Source organism: Rana temporaria, chromosome 10 (genome assembly GCF_905171775.1).
Source record: "Rana temporaria chromosome 10, aRanTem1.1, whole genome shotgun sequence".
NCBI classification, from domain to species: domain Eukaryota; kingdom Metazoa; phylum Chordata; class Amphibia; order Anura; family Ranidae; genus Rana; species Rana temporaria.
The window spans coordinates 75,280,737-75,301,097 of record NC_053498.1 but is presented as its reverse complement, the minus strand read 5'-3'; the positions used below and the strand labels follow the sequence as shown (position 1 = coordinate 75,301,097).

Here is a 20,361-nt window from a genome sequence, read left to right as displayed (position 1 = left end):
ATGCCCCAAGCTTTTTAGATACTGGATAGAAGTGATAAACAGGATTAATAAAATCTTTAAAACTTCTTTAGAGCCGGAGGTTAGAACCTGCTTGTTAGGAGGTATGGAAGACCATAGAATCCCTCCAGGAGCTATGGAAAGTGTACTTAGGTGCTTATTCCAAGCTCGGAAGTTAATAGCTCAGAGATGGCAAGCGCATGCCCCTCCATCTGTGGAGAACTGGGTTGAAACTATCAATGCTCTGGTATGGTGCGAGAGGGTGGCCTTTATTAAGCAGGGAAATTATGGTAGATTTAGAAGAGTGTGGGGACCCTGGCTAAGAGAAATGGGATTCCCCTTGGATAGATAACTTCTATAGGGGGTCTGAAAATCCTCTCACCCCAGTGGGTGCCAAAACTTCTCTATAGCCATGGACTGTTGTTGAAGGAAAGCAAGGTCTCCCCACTCTCCTTTGCTCTTGGCTTGCTTACTTGCAATGCCCTTCGAGCTTTCTGTTTCCTCTTCTCCTCTTAACCTATCTCCCTTCGTCTGATCAAGGGACAATCCAGTCGAGGACACCTCCTCCTAGGAGGGAGGGAATACACGAAACTAGCTGATTCATAAATTATATTATTGCTATATAGATGTATATAATGTATTAGATAACGTGTATTATTTGCATGTAACTTGATCCCTTTTTTCTTATAAAAAGAAAACGGAAAATAATAAAGAGAAATTAAGTTAAAAAAAAAAGAAAAAAAAAAAAAAAAGAAGTGTACCTGCCAATGCCCCAGTCACCAGATCCCCGATGGTTCGTTCAAGCCCTATTGGACAACCTGCCTCCGGGTTTTCCTCAAGCCGACCCCCATTGAACGGCCTACAGCCTGGGATCTCCTCAATAGAGTTGGGGACCTAGTAAGTCACTGGGGCCCCTTTCAGCAACATGGAGCTCTGCGTAGCATGCGACCCCCGACCTGGTAGGCCATATCGCCGGGGTCCGTTGGATGCGCACACCCTGAAGGTGGGTGTCGCACCTGGAACCCCACGAAGAATCAAGGAAAATGGCGTCTGCCACAGATATACCCTCCCCCAGCATGCCCCGCGAGGGAAAACTCCTCTAATTGGCTGCTGGGGAAAAGTGGCTCTGCCAGAACCCCTCTAGCGCCAACTGTCGCTCAGGGGTGGGATCGGCACCCCTGGAGCGCAGACTGACCTACAGGACAGTTCAGGAATGACAGCAGCCCAAAAATTTAACAAATCATGAAGGGGAGAAAAATAACTCTCAGATTCCCCACTAACTTTAGCATAGTGCCCATACTGAAAGTAAGGGGGCGCTACAAAGATAAAAAATATTTTTATTAAAAATTGATTAAATAGGGAACAACCACACAGACACTTGTTAAAAAACTTTGCAAATTAGAGATTGCCTATGTGCTATTTAAAAAAAAAATATATATATATATTGAAAGCCCATGGCGTGTGAAAATTGCATATTTCACTGGTTTGGGAAGCTAGTACACTCATCCTTAAATTGAATATCGAGACTAATAAGTGGACTTTTTTTTCCAATTTTTTTTTCTTCACATATTTTTATATAATTTTCATATTTTACTTTGTATCTGCAAAAAATAAGCACTTTAAATTATTGAAGCGCAGCACATTGTTTTATAGATATTTGTGGCTAAGGTAGATATCAACTAGCGTGCTTGCAGATGTATTGATTGGACCACCAGTGTGGTTCACTAATTTATATGTTATAACACTCCCTTAAAGCGGTGGTTCCCCCTTAAAAACAACTTTTTTTTATTCCACTGGCCCCCCACATTACAATCGAATTAAGGCTCTTATTTTTTTTTTGCTGCTGTACATACCTTGATACAGCATCTTCACCCGTGCATCCGGGTTGCGAGTCCCGCGGGAGTGGGCGTTCCTCACATGTGTTTGATTGACATTTTTCCCAAAAACGAGCTCCCCCTGTCGCGTAAGCCGCGTCACGGTTGGCGAAAGGAGCCGAACGGCGAGTCGGCGCTATACTGCGCATCGCCGTTCGGCTCCTTTCGCCAATCGTGACGCGGCTTACGCGACGGGGGGAGAGCTCGTTTTTGGGCAAAACGTCAATCAACAGCATGTGAGGAACGCCTTCTCCCGCGGGACTCGCAACCCGGATGCACGGGTGAAGATGCTGTATCAAGGTATGTACAGCAGCAAAAAAAAAATAAGAGCCTTAATTCGATTGTAATGTGGGGGGCCAGTGGAATAAAAAAAAGTTGTTTTTAAGGGGGAACCACCGCTTTAACCACTTCCATACTGGGCACTTAAACACCCCTCCTGCCCAGAGCAATTTTCAGCTTTCAGCACTCTCACACTTTGAATGACAATTACTCAGTCATGCAACACTGTACCCAAATTATTTTTTTGTCCTTTTTTTCATACAAATAGAGCTTTCTTTTGGTGGTATTTGATCACCTCTGGGTTTTTTATTTTTTGCGCTATTAATGAAAAAAGACCGATTTTTTTTAAAAAAAAAAATTTTTTCTTAGTTTCTGTGATAAAATTTTGCAAATTATTAATATTTCTTCATAAATTTTGGCCACAATTTATACTGCTACATGTCTTTGATAAAAATAACCCACATTTTTTGGAAATTATTTGGTCTGTGTGAAAGTTTTAGAGTCTACAAGCTATAGTGCAAATCATAAAAAATTATCACATCTGATCACACCTGATGTACTGAAGGCCTATCTCATTTCTTGAGACCCTAACAAGCCAGGAAAGTACAAATGCCCCCCAAATAACCCCTTTTTGGAAAGTAGACATTCCAAGGTATTTATTAAGAGGCATGGTGAGTTATTTGAAGTTGTATTTTTTTCCCACAATACTTTGCAAAATTAAGATTTTTATTTTTTATTTCAAAATTTTCTCAAAATTGTCATTGTATTAGCTTATTTCTCTAACATAGCATGTACATAGCAAAAATGACACCCCAAAATACATTCTGCAACTCCTCCTGAGTAGAACGATACCCCATGTGTGAGACTTTTTTACTGCCTGGCCACATACAGAGGCCCAACATGCAGGAAGCGCCATCAGGGGTTTTAGGAGCATAAATTGCACATCTAACTAGTTGACTACCTATTACACTTTTGAAGGCCCTGGAACACCAGGACAATGGAATTACCCACAAAATGACCCCATTTTGGAAAGCTAACACCCCAACGTATAATCTATGAGGCATAATGAGTCTTTTGAACGGTTCATTTTTTTCCAGAAGTTTTTGGAACATGTGGAAAAAAAAATGAAAACGCATTTTTTTACACAAAGTTGTCCATTGATAAGATATTTCCAACACATAGCATGTACATAGCAAAAATGAGACCCCAAAATACATTCTGCAACTCCTCCTGAGTAGAACGATACCCCATGTGTGAGACTTTTTTACTGCCTGGCCACATACAGAGGCCCAACATGCAGGAAGCGCCATCAGGGGTTTTAGGAGCATAAATTGCACATCTAACTAGTTGACTACCTATTACACTTTTGAAGGCCCTGGAACACCAGGACAATGGAATTACCCACAAAATGACCCCATTTTGAAAAGCTAACACCCCAACGTATAATCTATGAGGCATAATGAGTCTTTTGAACGATTCATTTTTTTCCAGAAGTTTTTGGAACATGTGGAAAAAAAAATGAAAACACATTTTTTTTACACAAAGTTGTCCATTGATAAGATATTTCCAACACATAGCATGTACATAGCAAAAATTAAACCCCAAAATAAATTCTGCTACTCCTCCTGAGTACAACGATACCACATGTGTGAGACTTCTACACAGCCTGACCACATACAGAGATCCAACATGCAAGGAACACCGTCAGGTGTCCCAGAGACACATAGCATGCACATACCAAGAATTACACCCTAAAATACATTATGCTGAACAAAACGTAAACAAAAGATTACCTGTAATAGTAGCGCAGTTCTACACAGCAGGATAGCACTGGTCCAGGCAGCAGGCAGGGACTTGGTCAGCAACGTCCAGGCAGGGATACTATCCCGTCAGTGTTAGTGCAGGTGGTCAGTTCATGCAACAGGCAGAGGCATGATGGCATAGGTCCTTCAGGCAGCAGGCAGAAGTAGGGCCTCGTTCAGGACAGAATGGTGACAGGGGTAGAGGCTTCTCCCACCCAAATCTCTTTGAAGCCTCCGGGCAACCAGACCCTAATCTAGGATGAGAAAACAAAAAAATGTTTTCTTCATCCAGAAAAACTTTTCTGGAGCCCCTCACATATGTGAGACCCCTGTGTTCCCACTAGTCCAGTAGCAGGGTACAAGATCAGTCCAAGAGGCAGGCAAAAACATGGTCAAACAGTCCGAGGTCAGTTCCAGATCAGGCAGAGGCAGTACAGAATCGTTAGGCAGAAGAATGGTCGAAAAAACAGTCCAGGGTCAGTTCCAGATCAGGCAGAGGCATTACAAAATCGTTAGGCAGAATCGTGGTCAAAAAACAAGCCGGGGTCAGTTACAGAGCAGGCAGTGGCATAAGGGGTGTGAAGGTGTGTGAAGGCAGGAATGGAGGATTAATAATTTAGTTTGGTGTGGTAACGACGAAAACATTCAGTTACACAGAGGCCTGGTTTGGAAGGGCAATCAGCACAATGGAAAGATGTGTCTCGTCTGACTCCTTGACTGGTGCATACCTTGCATCGTTTTTGACGTCGTCGGCCTGTTTCTGTGGGAGGGATTTTATCGGGAAAATGACGCTCGCCGAGACGACTTAATACATCAGATCGGATGGTTTGGGGTGCATCGTTCGGGAAAATAAGGGCAGTGATAAGGTCCTCTTGGTAGCGAAGGAAGCGTTTGGGGTTTTGGGTGGAGTTGCTGTAAATTACATAAGAATTGTATATGGCCAATTGAAAAAAATAAATGGCAACTTTTTTGTACCAATGGTACGTTCTTCTTGTAGCAAGATAGGGTTCAAGCATCTGGTCATTGAAGTCGACCCCCCCCATAAACAAATTATAGTCCTGGATGCAAGTGGGCTTTCGGATGGTGGTGCCACGCCTTCTGCGGGTTTCAACAATGGTGTCATTGTGGATAGTAGATAGCATATAGACATCCCTTCTGTCCTTCCACTTCACCGCCAGAACCACATTGTTTCTCAGACTTGCTGATTCTCCTTTTTTCAACTTTTTGTTCACCAGGCTTTGAGGAAAGCCTTTCCTGTTGTTTCTAATGGTGCCACATGCTGGCGTCTGCTTCTGGTGCAGGTTGTGGAACAAGGGAAGCGAGGTGTAGAAATTATCTACGTATAGATGGTATCCTTTATCTAATAGGGGGTTGATTAGTTCCCAAACAATTTTGCCACTTGATCCCAAGTAGTCTGGGCAATTAGGGGGATTGAGCTGGGTGTCCTTGCCTTCGTACACTCTGAAGGCATACAAGTATCCTGTGACTCGGTCACACAATTTGTAGACCTTCACACCATAGCGGGCTCTTTTGCTGGGCATGAATTGTTTTATTTGGAGTCTGCCACTAAATTTGATAAGGGACTCATCCACACAGATGTGTTGGTCCGGGGTATACAATTGGGGGAATTTCTCGGAAAAATAATTGAGTAAGGGCCGGATTTTGAAGAGCCTGTCATGATCTGGGTGATTTCGGGGGTGGCACTGGGTATTATCATTAAAATGTAGGAATCTCATGATGGTGAAGTATCGGGCTCTGGGCATTATGGTGGAGAAGATGGGCATGTGGTAAATGGGATTTTTGGACCAAAAGGAATGGGAAGCGTTTTTTGGGTTGAGTCCCATACACAATGTGAGGCCTAAAAAAGTTTTCAACTCCTCCACCGTAAGGTCTCTCCACTGGAAGGGACGGGCATGGTAGGATGTGGGATTATTTGCAATAAATTGCTGTGCAAATAGATTGCACTGGGCCACAATTCCAGATAGCATGTCCTCTGTGAACATTAGATTGAAATAATCAATTGGAGTGAAATTCTCCGTGTTCACTTGGATTCCTGGCTGGGCCATGAAAGGGGGAATGTTGGCTTCTCCTGAAGTAGCAGGAAGCCACAAGGGGTTCTGAAGGGCATAGGGAAGGCTGGCATGGGTCCTGGAAGTTTGTTGCAGAGGCACTGCGGTGCTGGCGGATGGCCCTGCAGTGCTGGCGGATGGCCCTGCAGTGCTGGCGGATGGCACTGCGGTGCTGGTGGATGGCACTGCATCCTCACTAGAACGCCTTCGTTTAGCCGGCCGGCTATCTTCCTCCTCTGAGTCACTCAGTGTTCCGCTACTGAGGGCGGGCTCATAATTGACGTCCAACTCAGAATTTGAATTGGAAAGGGACTCTGAAAGAGAGAGCTCCCCGTTGCTCTCGTCGGGGGCAGAAATGATTTGGAATGCCTCCTCAAGGGAATAGGACCTTTTGAACCTTTTGGACATGGTTGCTGGTGCAACTACACAGGTGTGTGCTAAGCCTTCACTGATGGGCACTGATTGGCGGAGCAGATGGGCACTGATTGGCGGAGCAGATGGGCACTGATGAGGTGGCACAGATGTGCACTGATGATGCTGCACAGATGTGCACTGATGATGCTGCACAGATGGGCACTGATTGGCACAGGTTGGCACTGAGGTGGCGGCACAGGTGGGCACTGAGGTGGCGGCACAGGTGGGCACTGATTGGCGGCACAGGTAGGCACTGATTGGCAGCACAGGTGGCCACTGATTGGCAGCACAGGTGGGCACTGATTGGCGGCACAGGGATGGCACTGATGAGGTGGCACAGGGATGGCACGGATGAGGTGGCACAGGGATGGCACGGATGAGGTGGCACAGGGATGGCACAGGGATGGCGCTGTACTTTACTGTATGGGCACTGTATGGGCACTGTATGGTGCAAACGTTTGCGAAAGTTTGCAACAATGTAGCTAGTTCGATCACAGACCTTCTCTCTCCTCACACGCGCTGTCTGTGTGAGGAGGGAGAGGCGGCAATGAGAGATGATCTCATATGTTTACATTTGAGATCATCTCCCATTGGCCGCACAGATCGCCTAGCAAACGGCCACTGTGATTGGCCGTTTGCGGCGATCTGTAATTGGCTGTGTCCAGGGGACACGGGCAAAACAGAATTTCCCCGCTGCGCGCTCGGGAGCGCGCGCAGGGAACGAGCAAAGGGGAGGACGTCAAATGACGTCCTCCTGAGTTTTCAGTACCGCGCTGAAGCCGTCATTCGGCTATAGCGCAGTACGGAAGTGGTTAAGCCCTGTACACACGATCGGTTTGTCCGCTGAAAACCAACCGATGGACTGTATTCATCGGACAAACCGATCGTGTGTGGGCCCCATCGGTTTTATTTCCATTGGTGTAAAAAAATAGAATATGTTTTAAATTTTTCCTATGGATAAAAAAACAATAGAAAAATCCGATCGTCTGTGTGGAAGTCCATCGGACAAAAATCCACGCATGCTCAGAATCAAGTCGACGCATGCTGGGAAGCATTGAACTTAATTTTTTTCGGCTCGTCGTAGTGTTTTACGTCACCGGGTTTTGGCACAATCGGATTTTTGACTAATGGTGTGTAGGCAAAACTGATGAAAGTCAGCTTCATCGGATATCCGTCTAAAAAATCCATCGGATTAGATTCCATCAGATATCCGATCGTGTGTACAGGGCTTTACTCTATCCCCAATGAAAAATGTTTTGCCGTTAGTTCTGCTTTAAGCAACCCTTCGAGCCCAGCACATAGAAGCATAGAAAAGTGATGGCAGAAAAAGACTAGTTCATCGAATCTGCCCATTGTTTTTTATTTATTTATTTTCCCCATTAACCTTGTTGTCTGACTATAGATCTAAAATGTTAAGTCCTGAGCCACTAGCCAGGCCTTAAGAGTTACTAGCCACCAGTTGCCCCACCCAACCCCTCCCCTGCCCTGCTCCTAAGTTTGCCCCTAAACACGCTCTTGTAAATTATCTCATGAAATTACACTATTAAATGTTTTAAGGGGAATACAGTTTCAAAAATAAATATTAACAACAACTTTAACAATATTAATATAAAGCATATCAGTACCCATCAGTGCAACCTCACTGTGCCCATCAAATGCAGCTTTACGGTGCCCACGAATGCAGCCTCACTGTGCCCATCAATGCACTCTAACTGTGCTCGTGAATGCAGCCTCACTGTGCCCATCAATGCACTCTCACTGTGCTCATGAATGCAGCCTCACTGTGCCCATCATTGCAACCTCACTGTGCCCATCAAATGCAGCTTTACAGTGCCCATGAATGCACTCTCACTGTGCTTATCAGTGCAGCCTCACTGTGCCCATGAAATTAAGCTTTACAGTGCCCATGATTGCAGCCTCACTGTGCCCATCAATGCACTCTCACTGTGCCCATCAATGCACTCTCACTGTGCTCATGAATGCAGCCTCACTGTGCCCATCATCGCAGCCTCACTGTGCCCATCATTGCAGCCTCACTGTGCCCATGAATGCAGCCTTACTGTGCCCATCAGTGCAGCCTCACTGTGCCCAATAAATGCAGCTTTACAGTGCCCATGGTTGCAGCCTAACTATGCCCATCAATGCACTCTCACTGTGCCCATCAATGCAGGCTCCCTGTGCAGTTTTAGGGTGCCCATGAATGCAGCCTTGCTATGCCCATAAATGCACTTTCTCACTGTGCCCATCAATGCAGCCTTACTGTGCCCATCAATGTAGCATCACTTTGCCCACGAAATGCAGCCTCACTATGCCCATGAATGCAGCTTCACGGTGCCCATCAATGCAGCCTCACTGTGCCCATCAATGCAGCCTCACTGTGTCCATCAATGCAGCCTAACTGTGCCCATCAAAAATACAGCTTTAGGGTGCCCATAAAGGCAGCCTCACCATGCCCATCAATGCACTTTCACTGTGACCATCAATGCAGCCTCACTGTGTCCATCAAATTCAGCTTTACTGTGTCCATCAAATACGGCTAAACTGTGCCCGTGAAAAGCAGCCTCACTGGCCATGTATGCAGCCTCAATGGGCCCCGTGAAAGCAGCCTCCCTGCCCATGAATGCAGCCTCAATGCCCATGAATGCAGCCTCAATGTGCCTGTGAAAGCAGCTTCAGTGCCCATGAATGCAGCCTCAATGCCCATGAATGCAGCCTCAATGTGCCTGTGAAAGCAGCTTCACTGCCCATGAATGCAGCCTCAATGCCCATGAATGCAGCCTCAATGTACCCGTGAAAGCAGCCTCAATGCCCATGAATGCAGCCTCAATGTGCCCGTGAAAGCAGCCTCAATGCCCATGAATGCAGCCTCAATGTGCCCGTGAAAGCAGCCTCACTGCCCATGAATGCAGCCTCACTGTGCCAATTAACGCAGCCTCAATGTGCCCAAGAACGCAACCTCACTTTGCCTGTGAATGCAGCCTCACTGTGCCTATGATCGCAGCCTCACTGTGCCCGTGATCGCAGCCTCACTGTGCCCATGAAAGTAGCCTCACTGTGCCCATGAAAGCAGCCTCACTGTGCCCGTAATTGCACATCATGACAATGTCATCATTTGCCTAGGCATGGAAACCAGGAAGTAACTGAAGAAATGTAAAAACAAGTACATATAATACACCTTTCTGTCTATGGACTAATGCCAGCAGCATAAGGATTAGCCACTTTGTATATGGGCCAATTCTGACACTTCGCTCCTACATGGAAAAATCAACTTTTTTTTGCTAGAAAATTACTTAGAACCCCAAAACATTATATATATATATATGGAATAAAATGATGGGTGTTGCAATTTTTCACGTCACACGATATTTGTGCAGCGATTTTTCAAACACAATACACTTTAATGAATAAAAAAAAAAAACATGCCACGCTTTAAAATCGCCTACCCTTTGAATGGCGGCAAACAACAGTGCTTAACCACTTACTGCCCAGCCTATAGCAAAATGACAGCCGGGCGGTGGGGGAGGGTCTCTGAGGTAAGCCTCATTTCCCCTGATATGCTCCACAGCGGCTATTCTTTGTTTTGGCCGCTAGAGGGAGCTCCCGCGGCATTTTGCAGGTCTGTCCCGGGCACCTTTATTCCAGGACAATACAGTGTCCCAAAATGAAACTGACACAGCTACCCCCCGGGCCAATCTGGTGCCCCCCAAAAAGGCCGCCACATCACTGCTTTACTCACTAACAGTACTTGCCCTGGCCTGAAATGCCTGGAAAAGCACAATCCCCGCCCCCTGCTTGTGATTGGAGAAATCATAAATTCCGCCTCTTGGGGTAGATTCAGAAACGAGATACGACGGCGTATCTCCTGATACGCCGTCGTATCTCTGAGTGCGGGCCGTCGTATCTATGCGCCTGATTCAGAGAATCAGTTACGCATAGATTTCCCTAAGATCCGACTGGTGTAAGTGTCTTACACCGTCGTATCTTAGGCTGCATATTCATGCTGGCCGCTAGGTGGCGCTTCCGTATAGTTACGCAAGGAATATGGAAATGTGCTAGATACGCCAATTCAGAAACGTACGTCCCGCCGGCGCATTTTTTACGTCGTTTACGTTAGGCTTTTTTCGGCGTATAGTTACCCCTGCTATATGAGATGTAGCTAATGTTAAGTATGGCCGTCGTTCCCGCGCCGAGTTTTGAAATTTTTTTAACGTCGTTCGCGTAAGTCGTTCGCAAATACGGCTGTACGTCATTTACGTTCACATCGAATCCAATACGTCCTTGCGGCGTAATTTGGAGCAAGGCACACTAGGATATTTGACGGACGGCGCATGCGCCGTACAAAAAAAACGTCAAAAACGCGGGGTCAACTGAAATTTAAATAAAACACGCCCCCAACATCCCCATTTGAATTAGGCGGGCTTACGCTGCCACACATACGTTACGCCGCCGTAACTAAGGGCGCAAATTCTTTCTGCATACGGAACTTGCGCCCAAAGTTACGGCGGCGTAACGTAGCGGAGATACGTTACGCCAGCAGAAAGATCCGCTGATCTTTCTGAATCCAGCCCCTTGTGTCCAATCACTGTGCTGTGATTCGTTACAGGTGTCCCTGAATGGTAGTTTGGAAATGTGGTCACCCTACCTCCAAGTGTAGTAATATGGTAACATTTAATGAAGGTAAAACATTTAGCAACTCACATGGTTTATGATTAAAAGGGGCTCATCTAAGTATGCAGGCATCCGGGGTAAAGCGATCCACATAGACCGTCCTCACCCCCGGCTCTCACCGCTGTCAGTCTGCAATCGTGACCGGGAAGACTACCCTGCAGTAGAGCGATCTGAAAGCAAGGTTTGAACTGCTAGTGGAAGGGACGACATCAATGTCGGTGAGGAGGACGGTCTATGTGGACAGCTTTCCCCCGGATCCCGGCATACTTAGAAGTGCCTGTATTAATCGTCAACCATGTGAGTTTCTAAATGTTGTACCTTCATTAACCACTTAAGGACCGCCTCATGTAAATATACGTCAGCAGAATGGCACGGACAGGCACATGCACGTACCTATACGTCCTCTGCTTGACGTGGGTCGGGGGTCCGATCGGGACCCCCCCCCCCGGAACATGCAGCGGTCCGTAAGCCTCGGGGAGAGATCCGGGACGACGGCGCGGCTATTCGTTTCTAGCCGCCCCATCGCGATCGCTCCCCGGAGCTGAAGAACGGGGAGAGCCGTGTGTAAACACGGCTTCCCCGTGCTTCACTATGGCGGCGCATCGATCGAGTGATCCCTTTTATTAGGGAGACTCGATCGATGATGTCAGTCCTACAGCCACACCCCCCTACAGTTGTAAACACACACAAAGTGAACCCTAAATGTTACAGCGCCCCCTGTGTTTAACTCCCAAACTGCAACTGTCATTTTCACAATAAACAATGCAATTTAAATGCATTTTTTGCTCTGAAAATGACATTGGTCCCAAAAATGTGTCAAAATTGTCCGAAGTGTCCGCCATAATGTCGCAGTCACGGAAAAAAATCGCTGATCGCCGCCATTAGTAGTAAAAAAAATAATAAAAAATAAAACTATCCCATATTTTGTAAACGCTATAAATTTTGCGCAAACCAACCGATAAACGATTATTGCGATTTTTTTTACCAAAAATAGGTAGAAGAATACGTATCGGCCTAAACTGAGGAAAAAAAACATTTTATATATGTTTTTGGGGGATATTTATTATAGCAAAAAGTAAAAAATATTGTTTTTTTTTCAAAATTGTCGCTCTATTTTTGTTTACAGCGCAAAAAAAGGACGCCAATTTTGTTTGGGAGCCACGTCGCACGACCACGGAATTGTCTGTTAAAGCGACGCAGTCCCAAACTGTAAAAACCCCTTGGGTCTTTAGGCAGCATATTGGTCCGGGGCTTAAGTGGTTAAATATAACCATATTGCTACACTTATAGGCTCCTCTCTTCTCTTTTATACTCAGTTGTGACATGACGCTACTCTTATATCAAGACATCACGTATTATAAAACGTTGCTTGTCTTGCAAAACGCTCTCAAACCAAGGTTTTACAGTACATATATATAGGTTTATATATATATCTATCTTAATGTATATAGTGATCCACATCCCAGGCTTGTACACCGGAATTATATAAACAAGTGAACACGTGTTCCTTCTTCTCAAAGTCCGCCTTTACGCCCCGCCCAACAGCTGACCAATCACGCGCTTGAAGATTTAAATTTCCCCACACGTTAAGCGGATACTTGTAACCAATCACAAGCGCAGAGGTTAACCCTCTATGACCCGGATGAGCAGCCGTTTGGCTGTTACGAATCTCGGCGATCTGCTTATCGTTTGCTTTGGTCTGGGCCCCAGCCCTTGGTTCGTCCTATACGTCGCTGGAGGAGCAACATGGCCGCGCTCAGCCGTTACCGTCCTGCAGAGCTGAGAGACAAGTAGGAAGTACGGGTGCGTACAGAGAGGGGGGTCCCCGTGGCTGAGCCTCGTCCCGGCTGGAACATTCGGGGTTATAGCGGACTTGGAGTTGTAAAGTTTGGGTGTGAGTTGTAAAACTCCCCAGACGGACTATGCCATGTAAGTGGCGCCCCCCTGAAATGCCCTGCTGAGGTGAGAGTGTGTCAGGCTGGAAGCATGCAGGGGCTGCTGCTGGTCCTCAGTGGTCTGACCAGGACTGTGGACGTTGTTCTGCTGGTTCTGGAGTTGAATTATTGGTTGGTATCCTCCCTCATCTCATTCCTCTTTTGGACCATTCACTTCATCTTCAGCCTTCCAGGAACCATCTCCTTCACTTTACTGCAATGCTGGGACTGTGTGTGGCTGAGCCTAGCGGTGGCGGCGGAATCCAGCTGGGTCCTTATTGTGGACGGTGTACAGACGGTGGGGAACGTTCTGAGGGGGGCCTTGGCTGGTCTGGACGCTCTACAGCTGGCATGGAACTTGTTGTGCCACATGGCGATCCGCAGCAAAGAGATGATGCAACGCGGCCTCCTAAACATCGCCCTGTCCGGGCAGAACCTTCACCGCCAGGTCTGGGAAGCTCTGACCATCACGGCTAGTTTAGCCACCTACCTGGTGAACACCTTGCTCAATCTGATCCTGATTGGCGTGCAGTACGTCTTCTCAGCGCTCCTGTCTTTCTGGTTTTGCATGGTAAACGCGCTGTTCATAAGTAAAGAATGGCTCTTCACCATGATCGCCCAACTTTCCAACACCGGAGCCACCATGGTCATCCTCCTGTGGGCGCCATTCCAGATGGCTGCGGATGTCCTGGTGTACTGCAGCACGGGGGTCGGTGCCATCTTGTCCAAACACCTCTACAAAGTTCTATTACTTCTCTTCCTGATTTGGGTCTCCCGTATGGTACTCAGGCCTTCACCTGCAATACGCTTCTTGCAAGAAAAGCTAAGCATGTTCTACCAATCTCTACTCATGTGTCTTCACATCGTTCTAAGTTCTGATGTCTGGAGGAGGGTGGCTGAGCGGAGTCTTCAGCTTCTCAGAATGCATGGAGCAGCCTGGTTCAGAAGCATGAATGCCATGAGGACCAGAGCCCAGAATGTACCACCGAGAAACCGGGCGCAAAACCGCCCGGAGCCCGCCCGGCCAGCTGACCTACCGCCTGCCAGGTTAATCTTTCACGTTCAACCGAATTCACAACGAAATTCAGCTGGTGATAGGGCACAGACTTCACAGCGAGCACCCCCTGCACCCCAGAGCAGTGCATCCACTTCAAGGAAGAAAGAGGCACCTAAAGAGGATCCCTGGAAACTGCTAAAACAGCAGGAGGAAAGCCGCAAATGCGTCATCTGCCAAGACGAGAACAAAAGTATTCTATTATTACCATGCCGTCACCTTTGTTTATGTGCTCAGTGCTCTCACGTTCTGCTGCAACAGCCTATCCTTCAGCGGAACTGTCCACTGTGCCGGCATTATATACTTCAGGCGCTGAATGTTTACATGTAAAGCAGTAACATTTCATTGACGGAGACTAAAAGATTTTTTTTTTGTGAAAAAAAACTAAAATGTGACCTTTTTTTAAAAGGAGAGTAAAAACTTTATCAAGTCCTACCTGTGCTGACTCCAGGCTTTGCTTTTTCGAAGAGTTATGTTCGCCGAAGAAACGTTGGCATCCAAAATTTTCTTTGTGTTGTATTCCTACGTCTCTCAGAATGCTGTGGCTCCACCCGCTGGCTCTAAGCCCCCATTCACACCTAGGCGTTTTTACGCCTGTAGTGCTACACCTTTTTTTTCAGGCGGCTTTCGGCGTTCGGCTAGGAGATGGGAACCATCTCCATAGAGGGGGTCAATCTGGGGCACATCTAGGCGGACAATACCGGCGTTTTGTCGCCGCAAATCGCGGTACAAAACGCCGCTATTTGTACCACGATTTGCGGCGACAAAACACCGCAAATTTGTCTGCCTAGGTGTGAATGGAGCCCCTGTCACTGCAGCTCTTTAGGAACGCAGTAGTTATGAGCTATAAGAGCTGCTGGGTGAAACTACTGTGTGCAGAAGGGGACACGGACATCAGACACACCCTAAAACGGGCCATAGGTGAATTGAATCTCGGCTAGTTCAGCAGGAACCCGCCGAGATTCGATCCATTTATGGGCAGGCTGATTTTACCCAAGTCGATTGATCGACTTGAGAACCAACCAGCCTGTTGGATTTTTTACATGCGATTGCTGCCAGTGAATATAGCTGCTGGCAGCAATCATTGTGTTCTGCCAGCTGGGAAGGCTCCTTGCCAGCAGAACACAATAGCTCTGCAGGACTTTGTCTGTTGTTGAGGGAATCAAGTGTTTTTTTTTTTTCTTTCCTGCAATCCACTTTAAAGGGGTGGTTCCCCCTAAAACAAATTTCTAACAATACATTCGTAAGACCCGTTACACTGCGGGTAGGCTGGCTTTTGTTTTGTTTTTTAAGTACATACCTCGATATCGGCGTTTCGTCCCTTGGCGGTGGGCGTTCCTAGTTAATTGACGTTCCGACGGGCACATACGTGACGTCACGACTTTCCGCAAGAAGCCGAATGTCGCTGCTCAGGCGCCGTATAGAGCCGACTCTATACGGCGCCTGCGCAATGACGTTCGGCTTCTGTCGGAAAGTCGTGACGCGCAGTATGCGCCCGTCGGAGGAACGTCAATCAACTAGGAACGCCCACCGCCAAGGGACGAAACGCCGATATCGAGGTATGTACTAAAAAAACAAAACAAAAGCCAGCCTACCCGCAGTGTAACGGGTCTTACGAATGTATTGTTAGAAATTTGTTTTAGGGGGAACCACCGCTTTAAAGTGGATTGCACTGTCAAAACTGTGAAAAGCCATATAGGAATATTTTATGTGCCAAATTTGTTGCAGCAACCATCCGTTTTAAACATTTACACGCTTCAAAAGAGACCAAGAATTTTTTTTTTTTTTGTGAAACCATTTTGGAACTGTATATTGAACGGAATACACATACTATGCACAATGCTTTTCTTCTAACTCAAGAGGCAGTGACTTTGCTATGTATTACTTCAGTCCATAATATTGGATAGATGAGCGTTCCATCAATCTTGGAAAATATTTTTCCTTCTTCAGGTTTATTCTAACAATATAAAAAATGTTTATCTGTTAAGAGTCTTCTTTAATCTTGAATTTACATTTCAGGGCCCTTTTTTTCACATTTTGGATAGAGTAAGGGAGGGTTATAACCCTTGACAGATTTTTGTTGTGTTAAGCCCTGTACACATGGTCGGACCTTTGTCCGACCAAAATCGCATCGGATCTAAACGCCGATGTAATTTCTTTGAATTTCCGATGAAAATAATCCGATGGGGCATACACACGGTCGGAATTTCCGATGAAAAAATTCCGTCTGATTTTTTTTCCCATCAGAAATTCCGATTGTGTGTACGGGGCATCAATCTCGCGCTACCACTCTGTGTGTGGGGTAAAAAATGAATAGTAAGCCTGCCGTCTTCACTTAAATAGCTTATCCTTGACTATTCATAAATTGTTGGAGCAGGGCTTGACAAATTTTGCTTGGAATCTAGGAGCCAACTAAAAAAGTTAGGAGCCAGTTTTTTGGATGCTGATTTTCCAGAATGCTCGTCCGACAGAAGCCAGCCGAACAGCCGACTTCTTTGGGACCGGCTGCCATACACACGGGCCAAATGGTGGCCAGTATTTATTGAGCCGGCCGATGTTGCCCAACATTTGGCCCACGTGTACTTAGTGTGATGGGCAGCAGCTCACTAGGGAGGGACAGTGCAGCAAGGTGTGGGCGATAGGAGATCCAGTAACTCATGCCACCTTTAGGTCCCCTTTTCACACGAGCGCTTCCACTAAGCAGAATCCGCTTGCTGATCTACCAGATGGATGAAAAATAGGACTACCCTCTGTCTGTTTTTGGAGGACAGGTACGGATGGTGGCGGGTGTCAGCGGACATCTGTCCGCTGACATCTGCCACTCCATAGAGGAGACTGAAGGGTTCGATCAGGTCCGCCTGAAAAACTAACAGGCGGACCTGATCGGTTCGCCTGTGTGAAAGGGGCATTCAGCTGTGGCATGGCAGGGAGAGCATGGGAAAAAAATGTATTTAGATGAAAGGGTATTTTTTTATAAAAAAAAAATCCATCTTTTGTGGGGGTGTAAATGGTACAGAGGCCATTCCAACTAGCTGCCCCACACTCCCTGTTCACTCACATTTAAGCATAGGGCACCAGATGACGCCCACAACAACTTAAACCTCTTCTCTTGGGAAGGAGATGGGTGGGCTGTGAGAACTGGCATGGAAAACATTCAGTGTCCTTAGTGACTGCTTGTCGCAGCCACCACAAGAGTGAGCCAGTTCCTCTGAACGTCAAGCTCCAAAAGGCCGTGGCCTTAATTCCCAGCCTGCGCTGCCTCATAGGCTGCACATCCGCGGGGGGGCTGGGGGCGTTCAAGGACAAGACATTTCCTGCAGTGCAGCCCATGTGCCAGGTCGCTAATTCTAGTTGCCAATGTGACCTGGCGCCTGGGGTTTGTCGAACCCTGTGTTAGAGAGTAGTGAAGATCTGACAGTTAACTCAATCTAACCAATGTGTGACGTGAAATCTTGTGATAGGTAAACCTTGTTGATCACTCTTAATAGATAACCATCAAAATACCTTAAATATAAAGTGAGTTCAGTGCATAAACCAATTGAACGTTACTGGGTTTAACCTCAAGGCTAAAAGCAATCGCTCTGTGATACCCCTAATTGTCCAGCAATCACCACACTCTTCACACTGTGTTAAATCCGCAGCAATAGAAAATAGGTGTATAAACATGCAATATAAATAATGATCCACACATGTAATAAAAGTGATCCTAGTGCATAAATAATTTGTGTCTCAAGGCTGAACACCTAACATACACATCTAAACAACGATCTAATGGTGCATGTGCATTGATACAAGTCCTTATATAAAAAGTAATTTAGTACACAATATCCTTACACCCTTAGTGGTGATTATTCATAATATAGGTGACAATCTTGCTCCCACATCACCTCTGTGCTCTCTAGCCTCTCACCTCAGGTAAGTATTAAGGCTTCACGTACATGGGACGTTGTTAAACCACTCCTGGATGATTTAACTTGACAGCTAGAAATCGGCATCTAAAAATGGCCGTTTAGCCGTGTTTACATCTAGAAAGCGTTTGGGGGAAAAAAAAAATTAGCGGTTAAAATGAAAAATGCTGCTAAATAAGGTTGTATCGGTGCCGATACCGAGCATTTCCCCGTATCCTCCAGTACCCCTCCGTTCTACTGCCCCCCTCGATCTGTCAGGATGGAGAGCGGAGGTAGGAGCCGGTAAATCCAGCTCCTTAGTTTTCCGTATGTAAAGAGTCAGTGATCACTGATTCTGTCCTTTCACATCACTGAATCATTGAAAACAGAGTTTACAATGTTTCAGTTTATGAATGGAGAGGAGTCGCTGTCTTCTCTCCATTCGTTTTCAGCGCAGCTGAGGCTGCTGAGAAAGGGACTGGGGAATCTGTGTCCATAGTCCCTTTCCCTGTCTCAAAGGGGAGATTTCCTGGGTTTTGTTAAGACCCCTGATATCTCACCGAAGCCCCCCAACAGGGCTGATAAAAAAGAATTGCAATAAATAATAAAAAAATGAATTATAAAAAAACACACTGTCCCCCCCCCCCCCCCCCCCTTTAAAAAAGAAAACATTGTAAAAAAAGAATAATAAAAAAAGTGTAAAAAATAAATAAAAATACTGACACACGTGCCACTGTGACATAAGATAAGAAAAAAAAAAAGTATCGGTATTGGCGAGTACTTAGGGAAAAAAAGTATCGGTACTTGTACTCATCTTAAAAAAGTGGTATTGGGACAACCCTACTGCTAAACACGAGATACTGCGCTTAGCCGCTTGAAATGCCTCTAAACTCAGCTTCTGAACGCATTTTTCCAGAAAAAAAACTCTAAACTCAACTGCCTAGAAACGACCCTGTGTACATATACTGATAAGATAACATAGAGGATAGTTCAGGAGCAGTTGGAAAAATTGCCCAACTGTTCCTAAATGTCCGTTTACCAGCAGCAGTGTACATGAGGCCTAATCCTGCATAGTCTATGGTTCCTCGGACGGTGTAATGATGTGTAGTCACCTCTTGGGGTCATTATAGTTGTTCCCGATGATCTGCTGTCACATATGTTGTCTGTTTTCTCCCAGGGTTTTTCCTCTTATGTCCTCTCAAAGGAGCACATATAAAGGAAGAAGAGCGCTCTCGTAGTGTAGTAACTTAGAATGAATTTATTAAAATCATAACATCGTACAGTGCACTCACATTAAAAAGCCGAGTAACGGCATATATCGCGTATTTTGCTAATTTGCATACTCGACGGGGAAAGCGACCGAGGCGACACCTAGCGGCAAAAAAAAAATTGCATTTAAGATCCGACAGCGTAAAAGCCTTACGCCTGTCGGATCTAATGGATATCTATGCGTAACTGATTCTAAGAATCAGTCGCATAGATAAGACGGTCCAGATTAGGACTTACGACGGCTTACATTGCGTTGAACCGTCGTAAGCCCTTTGAGAATCTGGGCCTTAGAGTTTAAAGTTGGGGGTTCCGCGGGAATACGTTTTATTTTTTTCAGATCCTTCTGCCGCTCTCACCTTACATAAAATGGCTGTCGCGTGTCCTAATACTATAGCCGCCGGCATTCTGTTTCAGCCGCAAAAGATGTTTTATAAAATTCTTGGATGGAAGCTTTCATCTTGCTTGTGGGCACTCTGAAGCCCACAAGCAAATCTTTCCGGGATGCGGTGAATGCTGATGTCCCAGCATTCAGCGCTCTATCCCGCGCATGTGCAGTGTTGACGGCGAGCGGCACCGTCAACACTACACAGAGATATCGCGTGATTACAGTAGCGCGTCTCCTGGGAGTCTCGACACATCACTCCCAGGAGACATCGCGCTCAGCCAGGGAATTCTAAAGCACGCCCACTCCCGCGGGAAAAGGAACCCGGAAGCAACAATAAATCCTCTTGAATCAAGGTAAACAATGCAATAAAAAAAAAAAACAATGGATTATACATACTTGATGGCTGCTGGTATGAGTCAGACAAAGTTGATTTTTAGAGTGAACCTCCGCTTTAACTCCAGAACCAGTGTTTTTTAAAAGCAAAACTTTACCCATAACAACTTTAAAAAATAATGTTCTTTAGCAAAGAACACACATTCTACATGAATAATTATGCTATCAAAATCACTGTGTGCTGTAAATAGTTTCCAACATTGTTCCTGTTTCTTCTTGCTGGAGGCTGCCATTTTGCTGAAGCTCAGAGTCCCTGAGCAGCAATAAATCTTTAGGCCGTTCACAAAAATGGAAAGCACCTGAACAATGTGCACAGCAGGGTGAGACGGTGTATTA

The 20,361-nt window shown here is 46.0% G+C and overlaps 1 protein-coding gene across 1 annotated transcript; it reads left to right on the top strand.

The window, feature by feature from the left end:
* The first annotated feature begins 12,678 nt into the window (after positions 1-12,678).
* Positions 12,679-14,526, top strand: RNF26 (ring finger protein 26). The gene has a single exon (XM_040325516.1). It carries the CDS (start codon positions 13,090-13,092, stop codon positions 14,419-14,421), a length of 1,332 nt encoding a protein of 443 aa, XP_040181450.1. The 5' UTR covers positions 12,679-13,089; the 3' UTR covers positions 14,422-14,526.
* The last annotated feature ends 5,835 nt before the right edge of the window (positions 14,527-20,361 follow it).